This window comes from Typopeltis vanoorti, chromosome 5, assembly GCF_054136105.1.
Source record: "Typopeltis vanoorti isolate ZY-2024b chromosome 5, IOZ_Tvanoo_1.0, whole genome shotgun sequence".
In the NCBI taxonomy this organism is placed as follows: Eukaryota; Metazoa; Arthropoda; class Arachnida; order Uropygi; family Thelyphonidae; genus Typopeltis; species Typopeltis vanoorti.
Window position 1 is genome coordinate 107,912,123 of NC_143553.1, and position 22,190 is coordinate 107,934,312.

Consider the following 22,190-nt stretch of genomic DNA (forward strand, 5'->3'; position numbering starts at 1 on the left):
CTGTGACAGGTTACTGAGCCTAACATGGAAGGGGAAGATCAGATATAATTCACATTATTATTTTTTTACATGCAGTCCAAAAATTGTCAACACAATACTTTTTTTATCTTACCTTGTAATATATCAAAAATAACAAGAATGTAATTTTTGATATATTACTCTCCAAGCGACGATATACTGCCATATTGTCGCTTGGAGAACGTTTCCATTATTCAGTAGTCAGTAAATAATAAGAATAGGACAAAATAATAAAAAATATTGATTTTTTTTTTTTTGGAAAATATAATTTGCTGCATTTTCCTAATAGAAATAAAAACAAAGCCTTTATATACTAATACCGTATATGTATTATGAAGATACCCATTTTTTAAAAGTTTATTTAATGTGAATCTCATCCACAAATGGTTGTAAACCTATTGTATATTAGTAGTCTGAGTGGGCTAAGCATACATACTCCACAAACCTCGCACTAGATTTAAAAAAAAAAAATAGAACTTTTATAAGCCATTTTGGGCCTCCAGTAAGCAGGATTTCATTTGTGGTGTGAGACCACCCCAGCAATGAAATTCATCTTCCATCACATTCACAGACATCATACCTATGACCTGTTGGTTAGAGAGCAGAGTTTGTTATCCAGCCAGACTAGCAGGGTGGTTGATTTTTGACAAGTCCAATCTTGCTGATTATTTAGCACATTAAAGTTGCAGGGTTTAGAGATTTTTCCACTGCAGACAAGTCTGATCTGTACTTCAAGTATTCATTATTTCTTTCTTATTCTGCATCAATTCTGCATCTCAAGACATCACAGAAACTCTTATGATGCCATTTACATATTTTTATGTCACACCCACCTGTGAAATGTAAAAACCTGTCATACATTAGCTGAGGATGTTTTTATTTTCTTAAAATTTTATTAATTGTATTTGTACATCTAGGGTGAGGATAATGGAATGATAACTTGATGTCTGAATTTTATCCCCCTTTGAGACAAAGCTGGATTAATATATTTAACAGAAGTTATGTTTTTGTTTTAATCAAATAGAGGTCATTAACTTCACATCAGTTGTTGTATCCTATAATGCAAAAACATTATGGGAAGGGTTATTGTCCAGACTGTTTTGCACTTTATTGAGATCTCATCGGTGGGAGCTAGGAAGTTACGAAGGTTAAATTAAAGCAAACATTGTTTGCTTACACTTGGGTAGAGGATTAAAATAATGGTATAATTTCTTGTCAAATATAATATAGTTTGTAACCAACCAAAAAAGCTTTCTACAACTACCCCTGATCCAGAGTATTTTAATAATATGGTGTTACACCAGTGTTTTACTACTTATATATGAAAAGTATGTTATTTCTGCATTGATTCAACCTTAGTATCTTCCTAGGTCTGTCTCCCACTGATGAGATTTTAGTAAAGTTCAAAACTAGTCTGGGTTACGACCCTTCCCATAATGCTTATGCATTATGGAATACTGCAGGCAATTGATGTGACATCAACAGCCTCCGTGTATAAGTAGACTAGTCATGAAGATACTTCAATCAAACTTTTCTTACACTTGGGTAAAGAATTAAAATAAACATAATTTTCCATCAAGTATAACATACTTTGTAATCAAGTAAAAAAACTTTCTACAGCTATGTCTCATATAAACACTAAATAAAGACTTACCTCTAGCTGTTGGATAGGTGTCAGATGAGTATGACAGCTTCAACAGGTTATAGAGCATGGGTGTTAATTCTAGATTTTAGCTCATTTGAAGGGATACTATCTGGACCAAGAGGACTTATGAGTATAAAGACTTAAGGATTTTTCTGAATTCCTTTAGTTGTTTATGGTATAATGGATGAGATTTTCTTTGGATCATTTATACAAGAGTTGGAAGAGATTGATTCCAAGAGATCAGTCAGCTTTATCTTTGGATGATGTTACCATAGTACCATCTCGAGGTGAGAAAGGTAACAGTATGGAAGGGCAGAAGTTGGTCCAGTACCTTTAGGAAATGGATAGAAGGCTGAACTTTTAGCAGAGGTAGATTTTTTCTATTTGACCCTTACAAAGTTTGCTTCATATTTTTTTTCCCCTCTGATGTGGGGCTATAGTGTAGGCCATGGATGAAGCTGGGATGTTTGACATGAACCATTTAAGGTATCCTGACTTTTTATCTCATTCCAGCAAGGCATATTTTAAATATTCTGCTAGGGCAGGTATTTGATATGGGAGTGCAGAAACAATTATCAAACTATGGAAGATAGGCATAGAAATCACAGAGGTTAATGTCAGTTGTCATTATTGTGCCAGTTGGGATTGACAAGCTGGAAGAAAGTTGATCTAGAGGGATATCAGATCAGCTTTCTGGTTTCCCCCTCTAGAAAAGAGAAAAAAAAAGTTACGGTCAGAGTTGCTAAGAGGAGCACTTACATTTGGAGGGAGAGCTGGTTAAGAAAAAGTCCATGGTGCTGGGAGAATGGTCAGGATTATATGCTATTATTCTGGTTGGTAGGTGAACTATTGTAAAACCAACAGCTTATACGGGAATTGTAGTGAATGAAGTGGAGGTGAATAGTCTATTATGAAACCTCAATGTCAATACATCTGTGGGATTGGATGGTATACCAGTTCGTGTTGTACGTGAAGCAGCTAAAGAATTGTCAATGCCCTTAACCATTTTATTTAATTTGAGTCTCGGGTCTGGGTTAGTCCCAAGGGGGTGGAAAGAGGAGAAAATAGTTCCATTGCATAAAGGAGGTTCCAAGACTGCTGTTGTAAATTACCGACCGATCAGCATATCAGGAATCGTTGTCAAGGTCTTGGAGAAAATAGTCAAGAGGAAAATACAGGATTGGATAGATGAAAATGGGATACTGTATGGGGGACAGCATGGTTTTGTGAAAGGTAGATCATGCCTCAGTAACTTGTTCACGTTTTATAACACAGTGACAGCTGAACTGGATAAGGGTGATGGGTTTTACAGTGATCCTACTGGACATTGCTAAGGCCTTTGACAGGATACCACATGGAATTCTAATCAGTAAACTGCAGCATATGGGGATGGATATAGGGTTGGTGAGATGGATAGGAAAGTAGTTGATGGAAAGATATCAGAGAGTTGTTTATTCAGGAGTATAGTCCAAAAGACGGCCTGTGATTAGCAGTGTGCCGCAGGGTTCTGTTCTTGGACCACTACTGTTCAATTTGTTCATTAACGATATAGGAAGGGATCTGAGAGGAACTGTTCATTTGTTTGCTGATGATGCAAAGTAGGGTAGGATGTCAAAATTTTGCAGGATGATTTGGATAGTTTGGAGGACTGGGCTAAGGAGAATGGATGTGAATTTAATGTGGCAAAATGTAAGGTTATGCATTTTGGGGTGAAAAGATTAGCAGCAGTATATCACATTGGTGGAATGTGATATACTCCAGGAGATTGACGAGGCCAGGGATTTGGAAGTGTTGTTGGATAAGGAGTTGAAGTTTAGAGGGCACATCGCAAAAGTGGCTAAATCAGCTCATCAAATCAAATGGTTGCTGAAAAATACTCTAACAAACAGAGACAAACAGGTTATTGTTCCTCTGTATCGAGCCTTGATAAGACCCCATCTAGACTACTGTGCCCAGATATGGGCAGGGTTTCTTCTGGATGGGGAGGAGATGGAGAGGATCCAGAGACGAGTGACCAAGATGATAGCAGGTCTATGGAATGAACCTTATGAGAACAAGCTGAAGATTTGTGGGTTGCAGAAATTGGTTGATAAGTGGAAAAAGGGGTGATATGATCGAGACATTCAAATTGCTAAAGGGTTTATAAAGAATTAATTCAGAGGATATTTTTGAGATCAGGACTAGTGGTGTGAGAACTAGGGTGACATCTATGGAAGCTGGGCAAGAGTGTGGTTAGCAAGGGTGTTAAAGCTAGGTTTTTTACTTGGAGAGTGGTGAATGAGTTGAATAAACTGCCAGAGTCTGTTGTGGGTGCCATGACTGTAAATGAGTTCAAGGCAAAGTATGATAGATACTGTGTGAATGTCATATAGTTGTTCTTGACATGATGTTAGGGCCTCCCTCGATGAGTCTATGGAGTCCTTGGAGTTGGCCATAATAATAATTGTGTGAGATCACAGCTAACAGTAAATAATTTGTCCTTTCTGCTAGCCTGATCTGCAAATTTAAAGAAGAGTCCTTTGAATTATGAATATTGAAGTCTCTAAGAAAGATGATAAATTGTAAGAAATCAGCTTTCTGGAATAAATATTCACATAGGTGATATGGTCCTTGTGGTCAAGGCAACAAAATGAGGTAAGGAAATCTTAGGCCAGAGCATATCATCAAGAAGGGATTTAGGATTCAGGATTTAGTAATCTCTATACATTTAGTGAGAGATAACTGTCATTATTCATTCTGTATAAGTAACACATAGCTACAGTTGAAAAATATATAATTAAGATGGATTAATTACAGATATTTCACTTCTCATATCATGGATCATCGTCAGTGTAATGTGCAGTTAGAAATAAAAAAAATAAATTAAACTACAATGAAGGTATGTGAAAGAGAATGTAATCTCTCCTCATATGCAGGTGCGAGACAGCCAAGTGAAAAATGATACTATTAGGGGCAGAAGTGTGTATGCATGTGAAAAAGTACATAAATAAATAAAAGTTAAGCGTATGTATTACATGTAGTAAAAACTTGTATAGTTAAACAGAATAGTTAATAATTTCCCAGATTTTTGCCATAGAAAGCCCATTGTTAAAGTTGAGATTTGGGCAATGCTAAAGTACTTCAGAATGTTCTTGAAAGAGAACTTTCATAAGTTCTCTTTCAAGAACGTTATTAAAAAAAAAAAGTTTTTTTTTTTTTTTTTTAATAATCACATGCATGCACACTTTGATTGATCCTAATAGTATAGTTTTTTTGTCTGACTTTCCCACACCTGCATATAAGGAGACATTCCATTCTCCATATACCTTCATTGTTGTTTAATTTTTTGATTTCTAATGGTATTACACTGATGACAATCCTTGATATGTGAATCAAAATATCTGTAATTAATCCAACTTAATTAAATATTTTTCAACTGTGATTGCATGTTACTTATATAGAATTAGTAATTTCTGGCATGGAATATCAGATCTCTCAAAAGCATGTTCTTCTCTGCTCTTCGTATGAATGGAATCAAGTGAAACATAATTAAGATAGTTCAGAATGCCATGATTAATTTGTAATGATTTTTTCAAATGAAAGTGGATTAACAGGTGTGTTATAAAGGTAATAAGGATTTTTTTTTTTTTTTAATTCAGTTTCTCTTTCAGCAAAATAGATATTTTAAGAACAGCAAGTATAATAGGTGTATGTTAAAATAAGTTTCACAGCTTACACATGTATCAAAAATTCCATATAGTTTTTGTTACATGTGTTAGCTGTGAAACTTGCTTTAATGTGTCTAGTGCACATGTTCTATTAAAGCTGTTAATAGGTGTATATGTAGTGATGTTTGCTTTAACTTTAATGATTCAGCATTATTATTACATAACTGTATGTGTTAACTTGATGAATTGGAACATACCATTATAACTAAATAAACATAATACAGATTTTACTGACATACCATATTTTTCATCTTATAAGATGCACCTTTTTGTACCTAAAATTTATCTGAAAATTATGGTGCATCGCACCGTTCATCATCGCTTGTTAGTAATGTGTGATCAGTTTGAATAGTTGCACGGTCATTAATGGTCACGCATTTAAACTAGTAATCAATACATTATTATATTTAATTTTTTTTATAACTCATGGATTCTACGAAGTACAGACATAGCTTTACAGTTGTGTTTATGCATAGTGTGTTTGAGTATGCAAGAAAAGTATGGCAGTAAGGCTGCAGAATTAAAAATAAATTAAAAACTTGGATAATGGATCAAAGAAAATTGGTTTGCTGCATATCTACAAAAATGATTATTCAGTGAGCAAAATTATTGGCAACTGAAAGAAATATCATTGATTTTACAGGGTCTCCATCATGGTGCTTTAAATTTATGAAGAGAAAGGATTTATGCATGTGTACAAAAACACAAATATCATGGAAAATAAATGGGAAAATAAAAAGCAGAATTAAAAACTTGAATAATTGATCAAAGAAAATCGGTTTGCTGTGTATCTACAAAAATGATTATTCAACGAGCAAAATTATTGGCAGCTGAAAGAAATATCATTGATTTTACAGGGTCTCCATCATGGTGCTTTAAATTTATGAAGAGATGAAGAGAGAAGGGATTTATGCAGGTGTGCAAAAGCGAAAATATCATGGAAAATAAACGGATAATACATGTATTAAAATTAAAAAAAAATAATAATATTTACATGAAAAATTTGATGCATAATTCATGCATCTTATACTGCGAAGAATATTTTATTTCCAAAAATTTGACATCAAAAATGCGATGTACCTTATAAGGCAAAAAAAGACAGTAATTTTTATTAGCATAGAATTTTCATCCTGGTATTACAGGCATCTTCAGTATAACTTAAAAAACAAATTAAACAATAAGAACAGAAAGTAGTATATATATTCAACAATGAAAACATGAACTGCACATACACAATAAAGAGTGATATGGTCTACATATTCAGACTAATAAAATAACTTTTTAACAAGAGATCGGTAAGTTAAAAAACAAAAAAATAAAATAATTCTGAACTTTCAAAGAAGAACTATTTTCTATAAAAGAAATATTTTAGTCTATCACTTATATTTAAATTTGGAAAATGTATCAAATGTTCATAATTTTCTTTATGTAAGCTTTCTAAGAGATAATTACTTTTATGGAACATCTTAATTTTCTTCCAAAGGATTCATTGTCTGATAGAGATAGCATATTCTGCAAATCCTGATTGTTCTGGCTCGTAGAACTTAATGTGGTCTAAATGTTCATCACAACACACAGCCATCGATCTTCCTATTTGGCCAAAATATGATAACTCACACTGGCAAGGACTATGATAAACTCCAGGGTTGGTGGGCCAAAAATAGTTTATCTTTAATAAAAGTAGAAATTTTGCTGATAGGGTGGAAGAACATTTGCAGGCCAACTGATTTATGTAGTTTGGCTATACCTTCAGAGACACGTTTAACATAAAGAATGGTAACACAATGGACCATATCATCATCATCATGATCAGAGGCAGATGACAAGGAAACTATAACTATTAATGATCTTGTTGCCATAAGATTTGGTAAAGCCATTAGCAAGGACTTGATGTAATTTATTTCCTGAGAGAGCAGCATTTCAGTAGAGCAGAGGAAGAGTGAGCTTGATACCAGTCTTAATAGTGCCACATTTTTGGCAATTAGGATGGGGTAAAAGAGCATGAATGTAAAATCCAGTATGTGTTTTCTTTCTAAAAACTGAGTAATGAAGGCTACCATCTGATTGACCAAGAAAAGGAGATCTAAAAAGGCAATCTGATCGTTCTCTTCTCTTTCAAACTAAATACAATAGTGAAAACTGTTGATCTTATTAATGAATGCTTGTAGATCTGTAAAGGAACCATTCCAAACAGCATCTACATATCTGTACCATAAGGATGGCTTAGGAAAAGCACACTTCAGTATTCAATATCAGATCTATGAGAGTTTGATAGATCAACAATAAGATCATCAACTTTCACCATTGTATCTGCATTGTAATGTGAATTATATTTCACATTGTGAATTGTATTTCACATTGTAATACTCTGGGATGCTACGTATGTATCATGGGATCACTTTCCTACTTACTAACCGTAGGTTACCTGGACCCACGTTCACCTGCATTCCTTCCCCCCCCCCCAAAATTTCTAGTTTTTCTGACTCTGCACTTTTAAACTCTCATTGGTTTGAGGTTATTAGGTTTAAGAAACCACAAAAGTGGTTTCTTAAGCCTCGTAACCTGAAATCTATTCAAATGCAAGCCATCCACCTCATATTAATCCTTCCTTCCATCAAACTCACTCCACACCATTTCTCCTGCATTGTCTGTGCATTAATCATTTGCAATCATAGTTTTCCATATCAGCTTGCCTCTATCATACTGTGGCAATAGGATCAATTTTTACTTTCTCACTCTTCTTTTTTGCATGCACTAACAACTCTCATATCTTCTCACATACCGAACTGGTCACCTGATAAATCATTTGTATCAGCCAAAATAAATATATTCTTCACCTCCTCTTTCTCTCACCATATCCTTACAGCATCACTAACACCCTTAATCTAGGAAAACATAATTTTGTCACATTCTCCTCAAGCACTCCTCTTATCAATAATAATAATAATAATAATTATTATTATTATTATTATTTTTTTTATTTATTTTTGGGCTAATCCAGGGAGTCCTTAGACTCATCGAGGGAGGCCCTAAACATCATGTCCACACAACTATACGACATTCTCACAGTATCTATCATACCTTGCCTTGAACTCGCTCACTGTCATAGCACCCACAACAGACTCTGGCAGCTTATTCCACTCATTTACTACTCTAAAAGTAAAGAACCCAGCTCTAACACCACTGCTAACCACACTCTTGCCCAGCTTCCATAGGTGTCCCCTAGTTCTTCCACCACCAGTCCTGATCTCAAAAATATCCTCTGAATTAATCTTATAGCATCCTTTTAGCAATTTGAATGTCTCAATCATATCTCCCCCTTTTCCAACTATCAACCAGTTTCTGCAACCCACAAATCTTCAACCTGTTCTCATATGGTTCATTCCATAGACCTGCTATCATCTTAGTCACTCGCCTCTGGATCCTCTCCACCTCCTCCCCATCAAGAAGGAACCGAGGTGACCAAATCTGGGCACAGTAGTCAAGATGAGGTCTTATCAAGGCTCGGTTCAGAGGTACAATAACTTGCTTGTCTCTGCTCGTTAAGGTATTTTTCAACAACCAAGTGAGTTGATGAGCTGATTTAGCTACTTTCGCAATGTGCCTCCTAAACTTCATCTCCCTATCCACCAACACTCCCAAGTCCCTGGCCTCATCAATCTCTTGGAGTACAGTTCCACCCATGTGGTATACTGCTGCTAATCTTTTCACCCCGAAATGCATAACCTTACATTTTGTCACATTAAATTGACATCCATTCTCCTTAGCCCAGAACTCCAATCTATCTAAGTCATAATCAAATTACTAAACAAATAACAATTAAATAAATAAAAATCAAATATCAACGATAGTTATAGTTTTCTTGTCATCTACCTTTGATCATGATGCCAATACAGTGGTTGTCCATCATGTTAATATTCCTTATTTGTTGAAGCTGTCTCCAAAGGTATAGCCAAATTATTTAAATCAATTTTCATTTTAGTAAAATATTGGAGACTATCCACTTTAATTTCCCGACATTTCGACCTTCATATTAAGATCATCATTTGGAGTATATATATATATACACAGGTATCCCTTGCTTAATGCGGGATTTTATTAACGTGCCGAAATTAATTGCGGCAATCCCTTGATATATGCGGCAAGAGTTTTGATTAATGTGCCTTTAACCCTGCGGAGCTCGCAGCTGATCTGACAGACACATGCAAAATGTTTAATATAGATATTCTTACACAATTCAGTGTATAGCTTGGAAGTCATGAGTAGCTGTGCATTCATATGTTACGAGTGATATTCCACACTGTTTTTTCTGTCAGTTTGGTTTAACACGTTATGTCAAGGTTTGTGATATTTGAAAGTAAATTGTATTTGAGAGATACCGTGACCTCCTATGTCAGTATAGTATAATTTAGTTGTTTTTTTTATTGTTATTCTTTGTTCAGTAATTTCTAGATTGTAACTGAAAATAAATAAACCATCAGTATTATTGAAATAGAGAGCCAAAGGCTTATTTATCATACATGTCCTCTAGGAGATGTGCTTTACATTATGGATAAATACTAAGGAAAGTGATCTGGAGTTTACTCCACCTTTACTACAAGTTGCCCATAAGATTGCTTATACTTGCATCCACCGAAATTTTTACTTTCTATATATTTGGCATGAAACTCTTCTAGTTTCTATATTCTGCTATGAAATAATGTTGGATTCAATATCCACTTAATTTGTACCATTGTGTATTATATTTGCAGTGTTCTTTCTTTATGTTTTATTGCTTGTTTGCCAAGGTCTGGAGAGTCATTTTGCTTGTTATCGTAGAGTTTATGCCAATAAGAAAAAAACTAAAACTGTTCAAACGACTCTTGATAACTTTTTTTGATAAAAAAATTGCAGTAAATAATGTAAGTACAAGTATTTATTAAACATTTACTTTGCATTCATTTTTTATCTTTCCTAAAAGAGTACCATATAAAACGAATTATTAATACAGTAATTGATCATGAACGAATTGTAATTTTTACCATTGAATATTAGATTTGATTAATGCGATTTTGATATACGCGGTAAATTCGAGGGATTAATTAACCGTGTTAATCAAGGGATACCTATATATACTAGTGGACTCCTCCCCTCTTGCGGCCCAACCCTCCCGAGTTCCGGGCTGGTGAGACAAAAAATGTGAAAACGTTTCAAATTTTGGCTTATCTTTTTATATATATAGAGTAGATATATATACATACACAGAGACAAGCTATATTACATTTCAAACAGTATGCCAAAAAGAGAATGATTTGATCAACGGTTATTCTACTAGTCTGACCTCTAGTGAAAAAAAAAAAAAAAAGAAAATTAAATAACTACATCAAAGCTATATTCTATTTATAACATCATCAGAGGACAATTTCATATAGATAGTTTTATTATAACAAAAGTGGTGTCTTAATTTAACATGAGAGTTATATTATAGTTAAGATCCAGGATTACGTACAGTCCTATTTATAATTAACTCTTAGACAGAACAGTTATGTGGGTAGAATATGTGCCTTTCAATATTCTTGGGATTTTTAGACCATCATTATTGTTAAGATTAGGATGGTTAATAAGAATTTCGGAGATATCCTTAAATTTACATTCATATCACATTTTACTGTGATGTAAATAACAGGTGCTTTTCCAATCAGTTTATGTAGAGTACTCAGGGCATGATCAGAAAGGCCAGATTTAGCATAGTTATTGAATTTAATGTGTTGTTTATGTTCCTTTTCTCTGATAGGAATTGTGTGTCATGTTTCACCTATATAGGACAAACATGATGCACAGGTACAGCGTATACAGTATACCCCAGGTTGGGCCAGCAGACGAAGTAGATCCTTGGATGAGTTGATTAAGTTCTTTAATTTTGCAGGAGGTTTGAGGGTGGCATTAAGGTTGTCTTTCTCTAGTAATACAGAAATACAACCTTAATGTAACCTTTAAACTGCCTGCAAAATTAAAGAACTTACTCAACTCTTCCAAGGATTCACTTCCTCTGCTGGCCCACCCTAGAGTATACATTGTTTCTGTAATTTGCCCTATATAGGTGAAACAGGATGCACAATTCCTATCACAAAAAAGGAACATAAACGACACGTTAAATTCAATATCTATGGTAAATCTGGCCTTTCTGATCATGCCCTGAAGGTTGTCTTTCTCTAGTAATACAGAAATACAACCTTAATGTAACCTTTAAACCGCCTGCAAAATTAAAGAACTTACTCAACTCTTCCAAGGATTCACTTCCTCTGCTGGCCCACACTAGAGTATACATTGTTCCTGTAATTTGCCCTATATAGGTGAAACAGGATGCACAATTCCTATCACAAAAAAGGAACATAAACGACACGTTAAATTCAATATCTATGGTAAATCTGGCCTTTCTGATCATGCCCTGAATACTCTATATAGAATTAATTGGAAAGGCACCTGTTGTTTACATCACACCAAAACATGGTAAGAATGTAAATTTAAGGATGCCTGTGAAATTCCTATCAACCACCCTAATCATAACAGTAATGATGGTCTAAAAATCCCAAGAATATTGGAAGACACATATTCTACCCACATAACCTTTCTGTCTAAGAGTTAATTATAAATAGGACTGTATGTAATCCAGGATCTTAACTCTAATATAACAACTCTTATGTTAAATTAAGACGCCACTTTTGCTGCAATAAAACTGTCTATATGAAATTGTCCTCTGATGATATTATAAATAGAATACAGCTTTGATGTAGTTATTTAATTTTAATTTTTGTTTTCGCTAGAGGTCAGTCTAGTAGAATAACTGTTGATGAAATCATTGTCTCTTTGGGTTGCATGGTGATCAGCATTCATTTTAGGAATTAAGCCCTTAGCACTTTCATTTGCTCCGGCATTTTTCTCCCCCATAGCAGAGCAAATGTGAACCATGTTATGTGGATTGCAGGATCACGTGATTGGGTCACACGACCCTCATGACACTTCCCAGGGATGAGTGCACTAGCATGATGTGGTCCGCTGCTGTTTTATGCCTCCAGAAGACGCTCACTTAGTTGCTGTCAACACTCGATCCTCATGACATTTCCCCCCCTACTTCAGCTAATCGTTTTCAGGATCTACTACAGCAGGGCAAACACGAAGCTGTTCTGTGGATTGCGTGCCCCCCCCCCAGCCAAAAGGAAGGAAGAAGCCTTTTTTCGTTGCTCTGATCGGTAGAGGTGCTGGTGCCATAGCAGGGCAAATGAATAGTGCTGTGGATTTTCCTCCCGCCACCAACCCACCCATCCCAAGAAGCAAGTGACTTGACTGAACTTGAAATGATTCTAAGAACAGATACTACACTTTGATCTGAACAGTGACTTCTTTGAATTTGGTATGTTTTAGTAGAGTGGTGGTGAAACACCAGGGAAACTCAATGGCTTCTCCGTCAACTAACACCACAAAAGTTTGCACATCAGTTGACATATAAGAGTTGTGCTTGCTCCAACTTAAAAAAAAAAAAAAAAAAAAAAAAGTTAACTCACTTACTACTTATAGGGGGTGGGTAGTGGAGGCAGGCAAAAGCCCTTAGCACTATTCATTTGCTCCGGTATTTTTCTCCCCCATAGCAGAGCAAACACGAACGTGTTCTGTGGATCATGTGATTGGGTCACTCGACCCTCATGACACTTCCCAGGGATGAGCACCCTAGTGTGGTGTGGTTCGCTGCTGTCAGAAAACACTAGACATTGCCTCCAGAAGATGCTCGCTTGGTTGCTGCCAACTCGATCCTCATGACACTTCCCCCCCCCCCCACTTCAGCTAATTGTTTTCAGGATCTACTACAGCAGAGCAAACGCGAAGCTGTTCTGTGAATCGTGTGGATTGCATGCCCCACTTTCTCCCGCAGCCAAAAGGAAGGAAGGAAGGAGCCTTTTTTTTGTTGCTCCGATCGGTAGAGGTGCCGGTGCCATAGCAGGACAAATGAATAGTGCTGTGGATTTTCCTCCCGCCACCCACCCACCCCAAGAAGCAAGTTACTTGACTGAACTTGAAATGATTCTAAGAACAGTGGCTTCTTTCTTTGAATTTGGTCTGTTTTAGTAGAGCGGCAGTGCAACACCAGGGTGACTCAATGGCTTCCCTGTCAACTAACACCACAAAAGTTTGCACATCAGTTGACATATAAGAGTTGTGCTTGCTCCAACTTAAAAAAAAAAGAATAAGTTAACTCACTTGCTACTTATCGGGGGTGGGTGGCGGAGGTAGGCAAAAGCCCTTAGCACAATTCATTTGCTCCGGTATTTTTCTCCCCCATAGCAGAGCAAATACGAACGTGTTCTGTGGATCATGTGGATTGCGGGATCACATGATTGGGTCACTCGACCCTGATGACACTTCCCAGTTATGAGCGCACTAGCGTAGTGTGGTTTGCTGCTGTCAGAAAACACTAGGCATCCAGAAGACACACATTTGGTTGCCGCCAACTTGACCCTTGTGACATTTTCTCCCCTTCGGCTAATCGTTTTCGGGATCTACTACAGCAGGGCAAACACGAAGCTGTTCTGTGGATCGTGTGGATTGCGTGCCCCCCCCCTCCTGGCCAAAAGGAAGAAAGAAGCCTTCTTTCGTTGCAGCTGCAATTATTATTACAGGTGTCCAGGGTGGGCCAGAGGAGGGAGTGGGTCTTTGGATGAGTTGAGTAAGCTTTTTAATTTTGCAGGAGGTTTAAAGGTGGCTTTGAAGTTGTATTTCTGTAGTATTCTGTTTATTTTATCTGATGTCCCTTTAATGTAAGGAATGGTTATGGTTTTATTGTAGTCTGGTTTATCTTTGTTTTTTATTGAGGTCTTGTAGAGAATTTCGTTAATAGTATTTTGGATGTAACCATTTTTTAGAGAAAAGTATTCCTGATAACTTTAAATTTGTCTTTCAGCACTTATTAATTGGACAAGATCTTCAAAGCCCTGTTTTTTTAGAGTATTAATGACACCTAGTTTTTGGGTTGGGTGGTGATAGGAGTTCATGTGCATATATTCGCCAGTATGTGTCGATTTCCGATAAACACTCCTTTAAACCTCCTGCAAAATTAAAAAGCTTACTCAACTTATCCAAAGACCCACTCCCTCTGCTGGCCCACCATGGAGTATACCATATTTATTGCACCTGTAATCTACCATATATATAGGGGAAACAGGACGCACAATTCCTATCAGACAAAAGGAACATAAGCGACACATTAAATATAATAACTATAGTGAAGCTGGCCTTTCTGATCATGCCGTGAACACTTTACATAGAATTGACTGGAAAAGCACCAGTTGTTTACATCACATCAAAACATGGCATGAACACAAATTGAAGGAAGCCTGTGAGATTCTTATCAACCACCCCAATCTGAACAATAATGATGGTCTAAAAATCCCAAGCATATTGTTATACTCTGAATGAAAGGAAAAGTCAAAACCTTTACCTTCATTCAGATTTAACATGGTTTATCAAATCCGGAGCCAGTATTAATATATCAAGAGAAAAATAACCAATTATAAATTATCAGTTACGTTAATATTTAAGAAAGTTTTACCTAATGCATCACATTGAAAATAATTAAGTGTTTTGTGAAGTTTAAACTATGTGTAATCTATGTAAGTGCTATTACAATGTTGAAGGCGAAGGACAATCCGATTATACAGCAGTGGCCTGAAGTCATACATATGCACCTAATAGAACGCACACGCGGTTGTCCTCCGAAGAGCATGCTAGGTGCTGAAAGGAGTGACACGCCATGAGGAAAGGAAGAAATCAGGATGAAGTAGGCAAGAAACATAGGGCGTGCATTTTAAAAGGCACTGTGACACCAGCTAGTGGTTTTTTTCTCATTCCCTGTACTGGAGTGGTCATCGGCGGAGAAGTCCATCGTGAGGTCATCGCAGCAAGCGGCAGTGTCCATGGGCAGTTCTAGGCTATGGAATGACCTGACACGGTAAAGTTCCAGATCACGCCGGAGATCGAAGACTCATGCCCAGCCAATTGATGAGTGAGCAGGGAGCCAGAATTGCTTTCCCCCCCCCCCCCCCCCCCCCCCCCCCCCCCCCCGTCAGCGATGTGCCATGTCTGAATTCAACTGATGTGTAGAAAAGCTGAAGTAAACCTGGAAAGTAATCTGGAAGTTGAAGGTGCTGTAGGGATACACATGAAGGCCTACTGCATCCCCAACTATGGGTGACTCTTATTTGTTATGTAAAATTGTGTGGGGGACAATAATTAGATATAGATAAAATCTTCAAATCAGGACTGAGCCCTCATTGAAAGAACTTTAGGAGTTATGCTGATGAAACTTAGGAACTCTATAGTTTAATTGGAATAATAGTGTGAAGATATTTGTGAATGTATGTGAAATATACAAAGAATAGCCTTTAATGGTGTCATATATAGATGAGAGTTAGATCTTTGTTAGAATTAATGGTATGAAATTATGATCTAATATGTTAAAGGAGATTTAGCAATCATAAGTGAAACTACTCACTTCCCAATATTATCAAGATTAATTTTATGTCAGTAACAATATTTATAACATGTATTATGTCTATTCAGTGAATTAAATGTTAATTTCTTTTGAAATGAATATGAAGACTTGCCTGATTTTCATTTTACTGAACCGTTCATAAAAGTTCGAACCAAGGCGGAAGGTAAGAATAACAAACATAAAATAAGGAGCTACAACTGTGAGATAAATCCTAACAGTGAGATTAATTGAGAATACTCTGCTAAGTGTTTAAGAATTACGAGACAGTGTGCTGATCTAGACTTTGGTTCCATGAATAAATATTCCTCAAATACATTTTAGGGTGGTGCAGTATTAATATAAATTTTCCCTAAAATTAATAAAGAATTGAAACAAAGGAATTGGCTCCAATTAACAACATTTCCTTTGTCTTCATAGTCCACATGCACATTGTAAAATTGCTCATCGGCCTAGATTGATAGTTAAGACATGACTCGCTGATGTTAGATTAAGAAATTACTTAAGGGGGGTAAGTCAAAACAGAAGATATATATAAAGATATAGATATGGATATAAATATTAAAATAAAATTGGAACACCAGTTTAACAATATGAACGGCACATATTCTACCCACAGAACCTTTCTCCCTAAGAGTTAATTATAAACATCACTGCAGATAATCCATAATCCTAAATCTAATATAACAATTGTAATGTTAAAAATAGGACATTATTGTTACTGCAAGTAAACTATAAGAAAGAATGTTTCTCTCATGTTATCTTAAATAGAATTTAGCTTTGATGTAGTTTCTAAATAATTAATTAATTTGTAATTTTATCTGTATTTTTTTTCACTAGAGGTCATGTCAGTAGAATAACCAGTGATCAAATCATTGTTTCTTTAGCTTACTGTGTGAAATGTAACTCAGCTGTATATTTGTATATACTCCAGATGACCTTAATATGAAGGTCGAAATGTCGTGAAATTAAAATAGTTATTATAACACGGTTGTAAAGTCCATAATTCCTAAAATGATTGTCTTTTGGCATACTGTTTAAAATGTAATATAGCTTGTCTCTGTATATATCTGTGTATATTCCAGATGATGGCCTTAATATGAAGGTCGAAATGTCGGGAAATTAAAGTAATTATTTCTAACACAGTTGGTCTCCATAATTTTACTAAAATGAATGCTGATCACCATGTAATATTAAAGGAAAGGATACTTAAATGAGTTGGCTTACAAAATGTGCTTCCTCCCTATCAACAATATTTCTTCTACTTTTGGTTCACCCTGAACTATATCAAATTCCTTGCCAGTGTGGATTATATTTTGGCCACACAGGAAGATCAGCAGCCATGCATTGTGATAAACATTTTGACAACATTAAGTTCCATGAGCCAGAGCAATTGGGATTTGCAGAACATGCTGTCTCTACCAGACATTGAATCTTTTGAAAAAAAATTAAGGTTCTCCTTAAAAGTGATTATCTCTTAGAATGCATACATGAAGAAAGTTGTGAAACCTTCTACATTGTCTGAATTTAAATAGTTGTGATGGACTAAAATGATCTCTTTTATTGTGAAGTAGTGCTGCTGCTGCTTCATAAGTTCCAGAATTATTTTATTTTATTTTTTTGTTTTTTAATTTAATGATTTCTTGTTAAAGTTATTTTATTAGAACCTTAAAATATTTAGGCCTAATTGCTCTTTATCATGAACTTTAATTTTTTTCCTTTATTTTTATGCAAGCATTAGTTTAATTAAAATATGTTTATGAATAAATTGATTTTTTTAATATAATTATATTTTGAGTTTGATTTTATATAAATATTCTGACTTGATATTTTAAAATTGTATGGATTTTAATTAATTATAATTTGCCTTTATCATAGACCTACACTATACTTTGCAGACTTTCAAAGCCAGTGTAGGAGACTAGCTAATTCACTTCCACTTGATAAGCTATATAAAGCTTTCTATGTCATTAGTGGAATTAGAACTTGTCTTTTCATTCAAAGGGCAAACTTTATGATGTCTTTACAACTCAGTTACTACACAATTTTTCATCTAATGGTTCCTATTTGTGACCTGGCAAGTCTGGCAGATAGTAATATAATGTGTGTGTGTGTGTGTGTGTGTGTGTGTGTGTGTGTGTGTGTGTGTGTGTGTGTGTGTGTGTGTGTGTGTGTGACTTATTTTTCACGGTATTTACAACACCACAAACACTTTTAACAACAAAGATGTTTTATTAATGCTAATATTTCGCTGATTTTCAACTCAGCATCATCAGAGCACAACACACATGTAAACGCGACAGTGAATGAGTGAAACAATATAATTGCAAAAGACAAAAGATCTAAAGTCCTATTTTTGGCACCCTCTAACAAAGAAAAAAAAAAAAAACAGCAGTTATCCAGGAGTTTTTCTTAGGATAACCGTCTCCCAAATTTTTGGCAAATTAATGCAACCATATTTGTTAAGGTTGGGAGAATTCTTCAAAGCTATTGCTGACTCAAAAAATAATCTTTCAGATCTATAACGACTCCTAAATAGCACATTCGTTTTCCTCCATCTAATCCTGTGTGAAGTAGTGTACAAAGCGTGGTCTGCAAGTCCTGACTTGCCATAGTAATAGTAGCGAATGTATCTTTCATGTTCTTCCAGGCAGATGTTCACTGATCTTCCTGTTTGCCCATAATAGGCCAAATCACAGTCACACGGAACTTCATACACTCCTGGGTGTGCTAAAGGGTGAAGTTTATCCTTAGGCGAGCGGATCAGAGTTGCCAGCTTGACATGAGGTTTGAAGGTGGTGCGAAGGCCATGTTTCAACAATACTTTGGCTATCTTTTCCGATGTACCTCTGATATAGGGATTAGAAATGGTCATGTTGTATTCTTGTGTATTAGAGGAGGGCAGAATAGTGGGCCTATGTAGTATTTTATCTGTTTTGTAGGGATTGTAGCCGTTGTCTAAGAACGTATGGCGCAGGTATTGGAGTTCAGTGGTCAGAGCTGTATCGTTAGAACAAATGGCTCTGGCTCTGTGTGTAAGTGTTTTTAAAATGCCGTACTGTTGGACTGGATGATGATGTGATTGTTTATGTAGGTATCTTCCTGTGTGTGTAGGCTTTCTGTAAATAGAAAAAGATAGTGCACCATCTGAAAGGCAGGTGACTAATGTGTTAAGATAATAGTCCCACATATAAACTGGCCCGGCATTTAGCCAAATCGCTTTCCCCTTACTGGCAACTCCTCTACTTTTGTAAAAAATTCAATCCATTTCAAAACACTGGTTAAAAATCTAATCCTAAAAGATTCAGACCTAATGGTTAGTTTCGATGTCACCTCCTTATTTACCAATGTACCACTTATAGACACTCTTGATTTAATCAAGTCTAAATTTCCCCCAGATATTTTTGAATTATTTCAATTTACCATGAATGCAGGTTACTTTACATGGGGCGGGGGAAATTCTATAAACAGATTAATGGTACTGTTATGGGTTCCCCCCTCTCTCCCCGTTAGCAAATTTTTACATGGAACACTTTGAAAACAAAGTTTTCAAACGGCATTTTAAAAACACTTACACACAGAGCCAGAGCCATTTGTTCTAATGATACAGCTCTGACCACTGAACTCCAATACCTGCGCCATACGTTCTTAGCCAACGGCTACAATCCCTACAAAATAGATAAAATACTACATAGGCCCACTACTCTGCCCTCCCCTAATACACAAGAATACAACATGACCATTTCTATTCCCTATATCAGAGGTACATCAGAAAAGATAGCCAGAGTATTGTTGAAACATGGCCTTCGCACCACTTTCAAACCGCATGTCAAGCTGGCAACTCTGATCCGCTCGCCTAAGGATAAACTTCACCCTTTAGCACACCCAGGAGTGTATGAAGTTCCATGTGACTGTGATTTGGCCTATTATGGGCAAATAGGAAGATCAGTGAACATCCGCCTGGAAGAACATGAAAGATACATTCGCTACTATTACTATGGCAAGTCGGGACTGGCAGACCATGCTTTGGGCACTCCTTCACACAGGATTAGATGGAGGAAAACGAATGTGCTATTTAGGAGTCGTTATAGATCTGAAAGATTATTTTTTGAGTCAGCAATAGCTTTGAAGAATTCTCCCAACCTTAACAAATATGGTTGCATTAATTTGCCAAAAATTTGGGAGACGGTTATCCTAAGAAAAACTCCTGGATAACTGCTGTGTTTTTTTTTTTTTCTTTTGTTAGAGGGCGCCAAAAATAGATCTTTAGATCTTTTGTCTTTTGCAATTATATTGTTTCACTCACTCACTGTTGCGTTTACATGTGTGTTGTGCTCTGATGATGCTGAGTTGAAAATCCGCGAAATATTAGCGTTAATAAAACATCTTTGTTGTTAAAAGTGTTTGTGGCATTGTTAATACCATGAAAAATAAGTCACGAATAGGTTTGTATGATATGGATGTAGCATCATTGCTAAAATATTCTTATTTTAGCAATGTTTTGCTAAAATAAGTTTTGCCCAGTACATGTATATCAAAGTTGTAGACAAGTCCAAGTTGGAGGAAGCATTTAAGAATAACAATGATGATGCAATGGTTGTTTGTTATCAGCAAATATATTTTTATTTAGTTTAGTTATTTTCTCATTTATATAAGTAAAGGGATTAGCCTTTTGCAAAATTGCTTACATTTTTGATAGTGTCCACTTGAATATTGAAAGACATTAGTTGTTTTTGCATGATTCATGTAATTTGAGACTTCACTAATGAAATTTAGTATCGTGTTAACCATCACATAGTTCTGTTTTGGAAAGTTATATAGTTAGCATTAAAAAGTGATTAATGCCATAGTTACTGAATCAAAGTAGATTTGCATCGTGTAATTTGTTGCATTATTCTTATAGGATTTTTGCCATCAAATTGGGCAGAGCCTCCTACACCAAAAATTTATAACAGTCATTTCCGGAACAATAAGCCTGCAGAGGTATGTCTGAATAAAAGAGTAAAATTATTTTAAATAATTCTTCTGATTATATCTTTATTACACCAGTAGCAATAAGTAACAATAACAGCACTGTGGTTTTGTATTAATTTTCATAGAAACAGGAAATAGTAACATTTTTAATAAATCACTCTCTTCTCTCTTTAATGTATTTTGCTCTTTATAACATTATATATATATTACATATACACTATGAAATAAATTTAAAAAATACAAAAAATTTAATTGTTGATAATGATATTTTCTCCCTGGTGTAGGACACAAGAGTGTACAGAGGATTTGAAATTGTAAGTGATCACTATTTAGTCTTGAGCAGGATAAAATTGAATCTCATATTGAAAAGAATAACATGTAAGAAAGTTTTAAAGCGAATAAAAGTTGAGCAGCTCTCAGATGTGAACTGTAGACTAATATACACAAAGATTATTGAAGAAAAAATGAAAGAGTTTGAAAACAGGAATGAAACCTTGGAGATTCAGTGGCAAGCCTTGAAGAAAGCCCTGATTGATTCAGCTAGAGAGGCATGTGGTGAAGTTGTCTGCAAGGATAATAAAATTAGAACTCCATGGTGAACACAGGAAGTTAAAGAGGCAGTGAAGGAAAAGAAAAAAGCATATCAAAAGTTCCTGGCAAATAAGTCAGCTTGTGCTCTTAGAGAATACAGAGACAAATGCAAGAATGCTAAACGCTGTGTAAAACTAGCTAAACAAAAATCATGGGAGGACTTTGGCAAGAATATAGAAATTAAATATCAAGAAGGCGGCAAAATATTCTGGTAGTTGTTGAAGAAGCTTAGGAATGGAGGAAAGAGTGCTGTAAAAGGTGTTAGTATGATAAAGGTGACATGAAAACGGGAGAAAAAGATATCCTTAAAGTATGGAGTAATTACTTTGAAAAACTGCTAAATGAAACAAGCAGTGATGACAGCACAGTGGTAAAAAACACTGACCAGGCATGCAGTCAGGAATACATATCATACATCATCAAATTCCTGCCATGTACACTCAAGGGGTGTACAGGATGTGATAGTACTACATGAAAAAAATTACATCATTACTAACTTCCTATCTACAATTTTCCTCCGAATGTCTGTTACTTGTCAAGACGCCAACATTATCAGATCTTATATTTCTATCATCCAAGGCACTTTGTACCGTATCAATCCACCTATATCTTGGTCTTCCTCTGGGTCGTTTTCCTGCCAACCTGGCAGAGAACACTTGTTTTGCTAATCTTTCTTCACCCATTCTGTTTAAGTGACCATACCACCTGAGATTAGCTCTGCTAACGCATTCCTGAA

General features: G+C 35.7%; 1 protein-coding gene across 4 annotated transcripts in view; it reads left to right on the forward strand.

The window, feature by feature from the left end:
- Positions 1 to 22,190, forward strand: part of LOC150106713 (PHD finger protein rhinoceros-like) — a 397,154-nt gene that overhangs the window by 81,693 nt on the left and 293,271 nt on the right. For all 4 annotated transcript variants that reach the window (XM_090392660.1, XM_090392659.1, XM_090392661.1 and 1 more), the window contains exon 5: positions 20,793 to 20,872. In XM_090392660.1, coding sequence (XP_090248786.1) covers positions 20,793 to 20,872 — 80 coding nt within the window. The remainder of the gene's footprint in view (positions 1 to 20,792; positions 20,873 to 22,190) is intronic.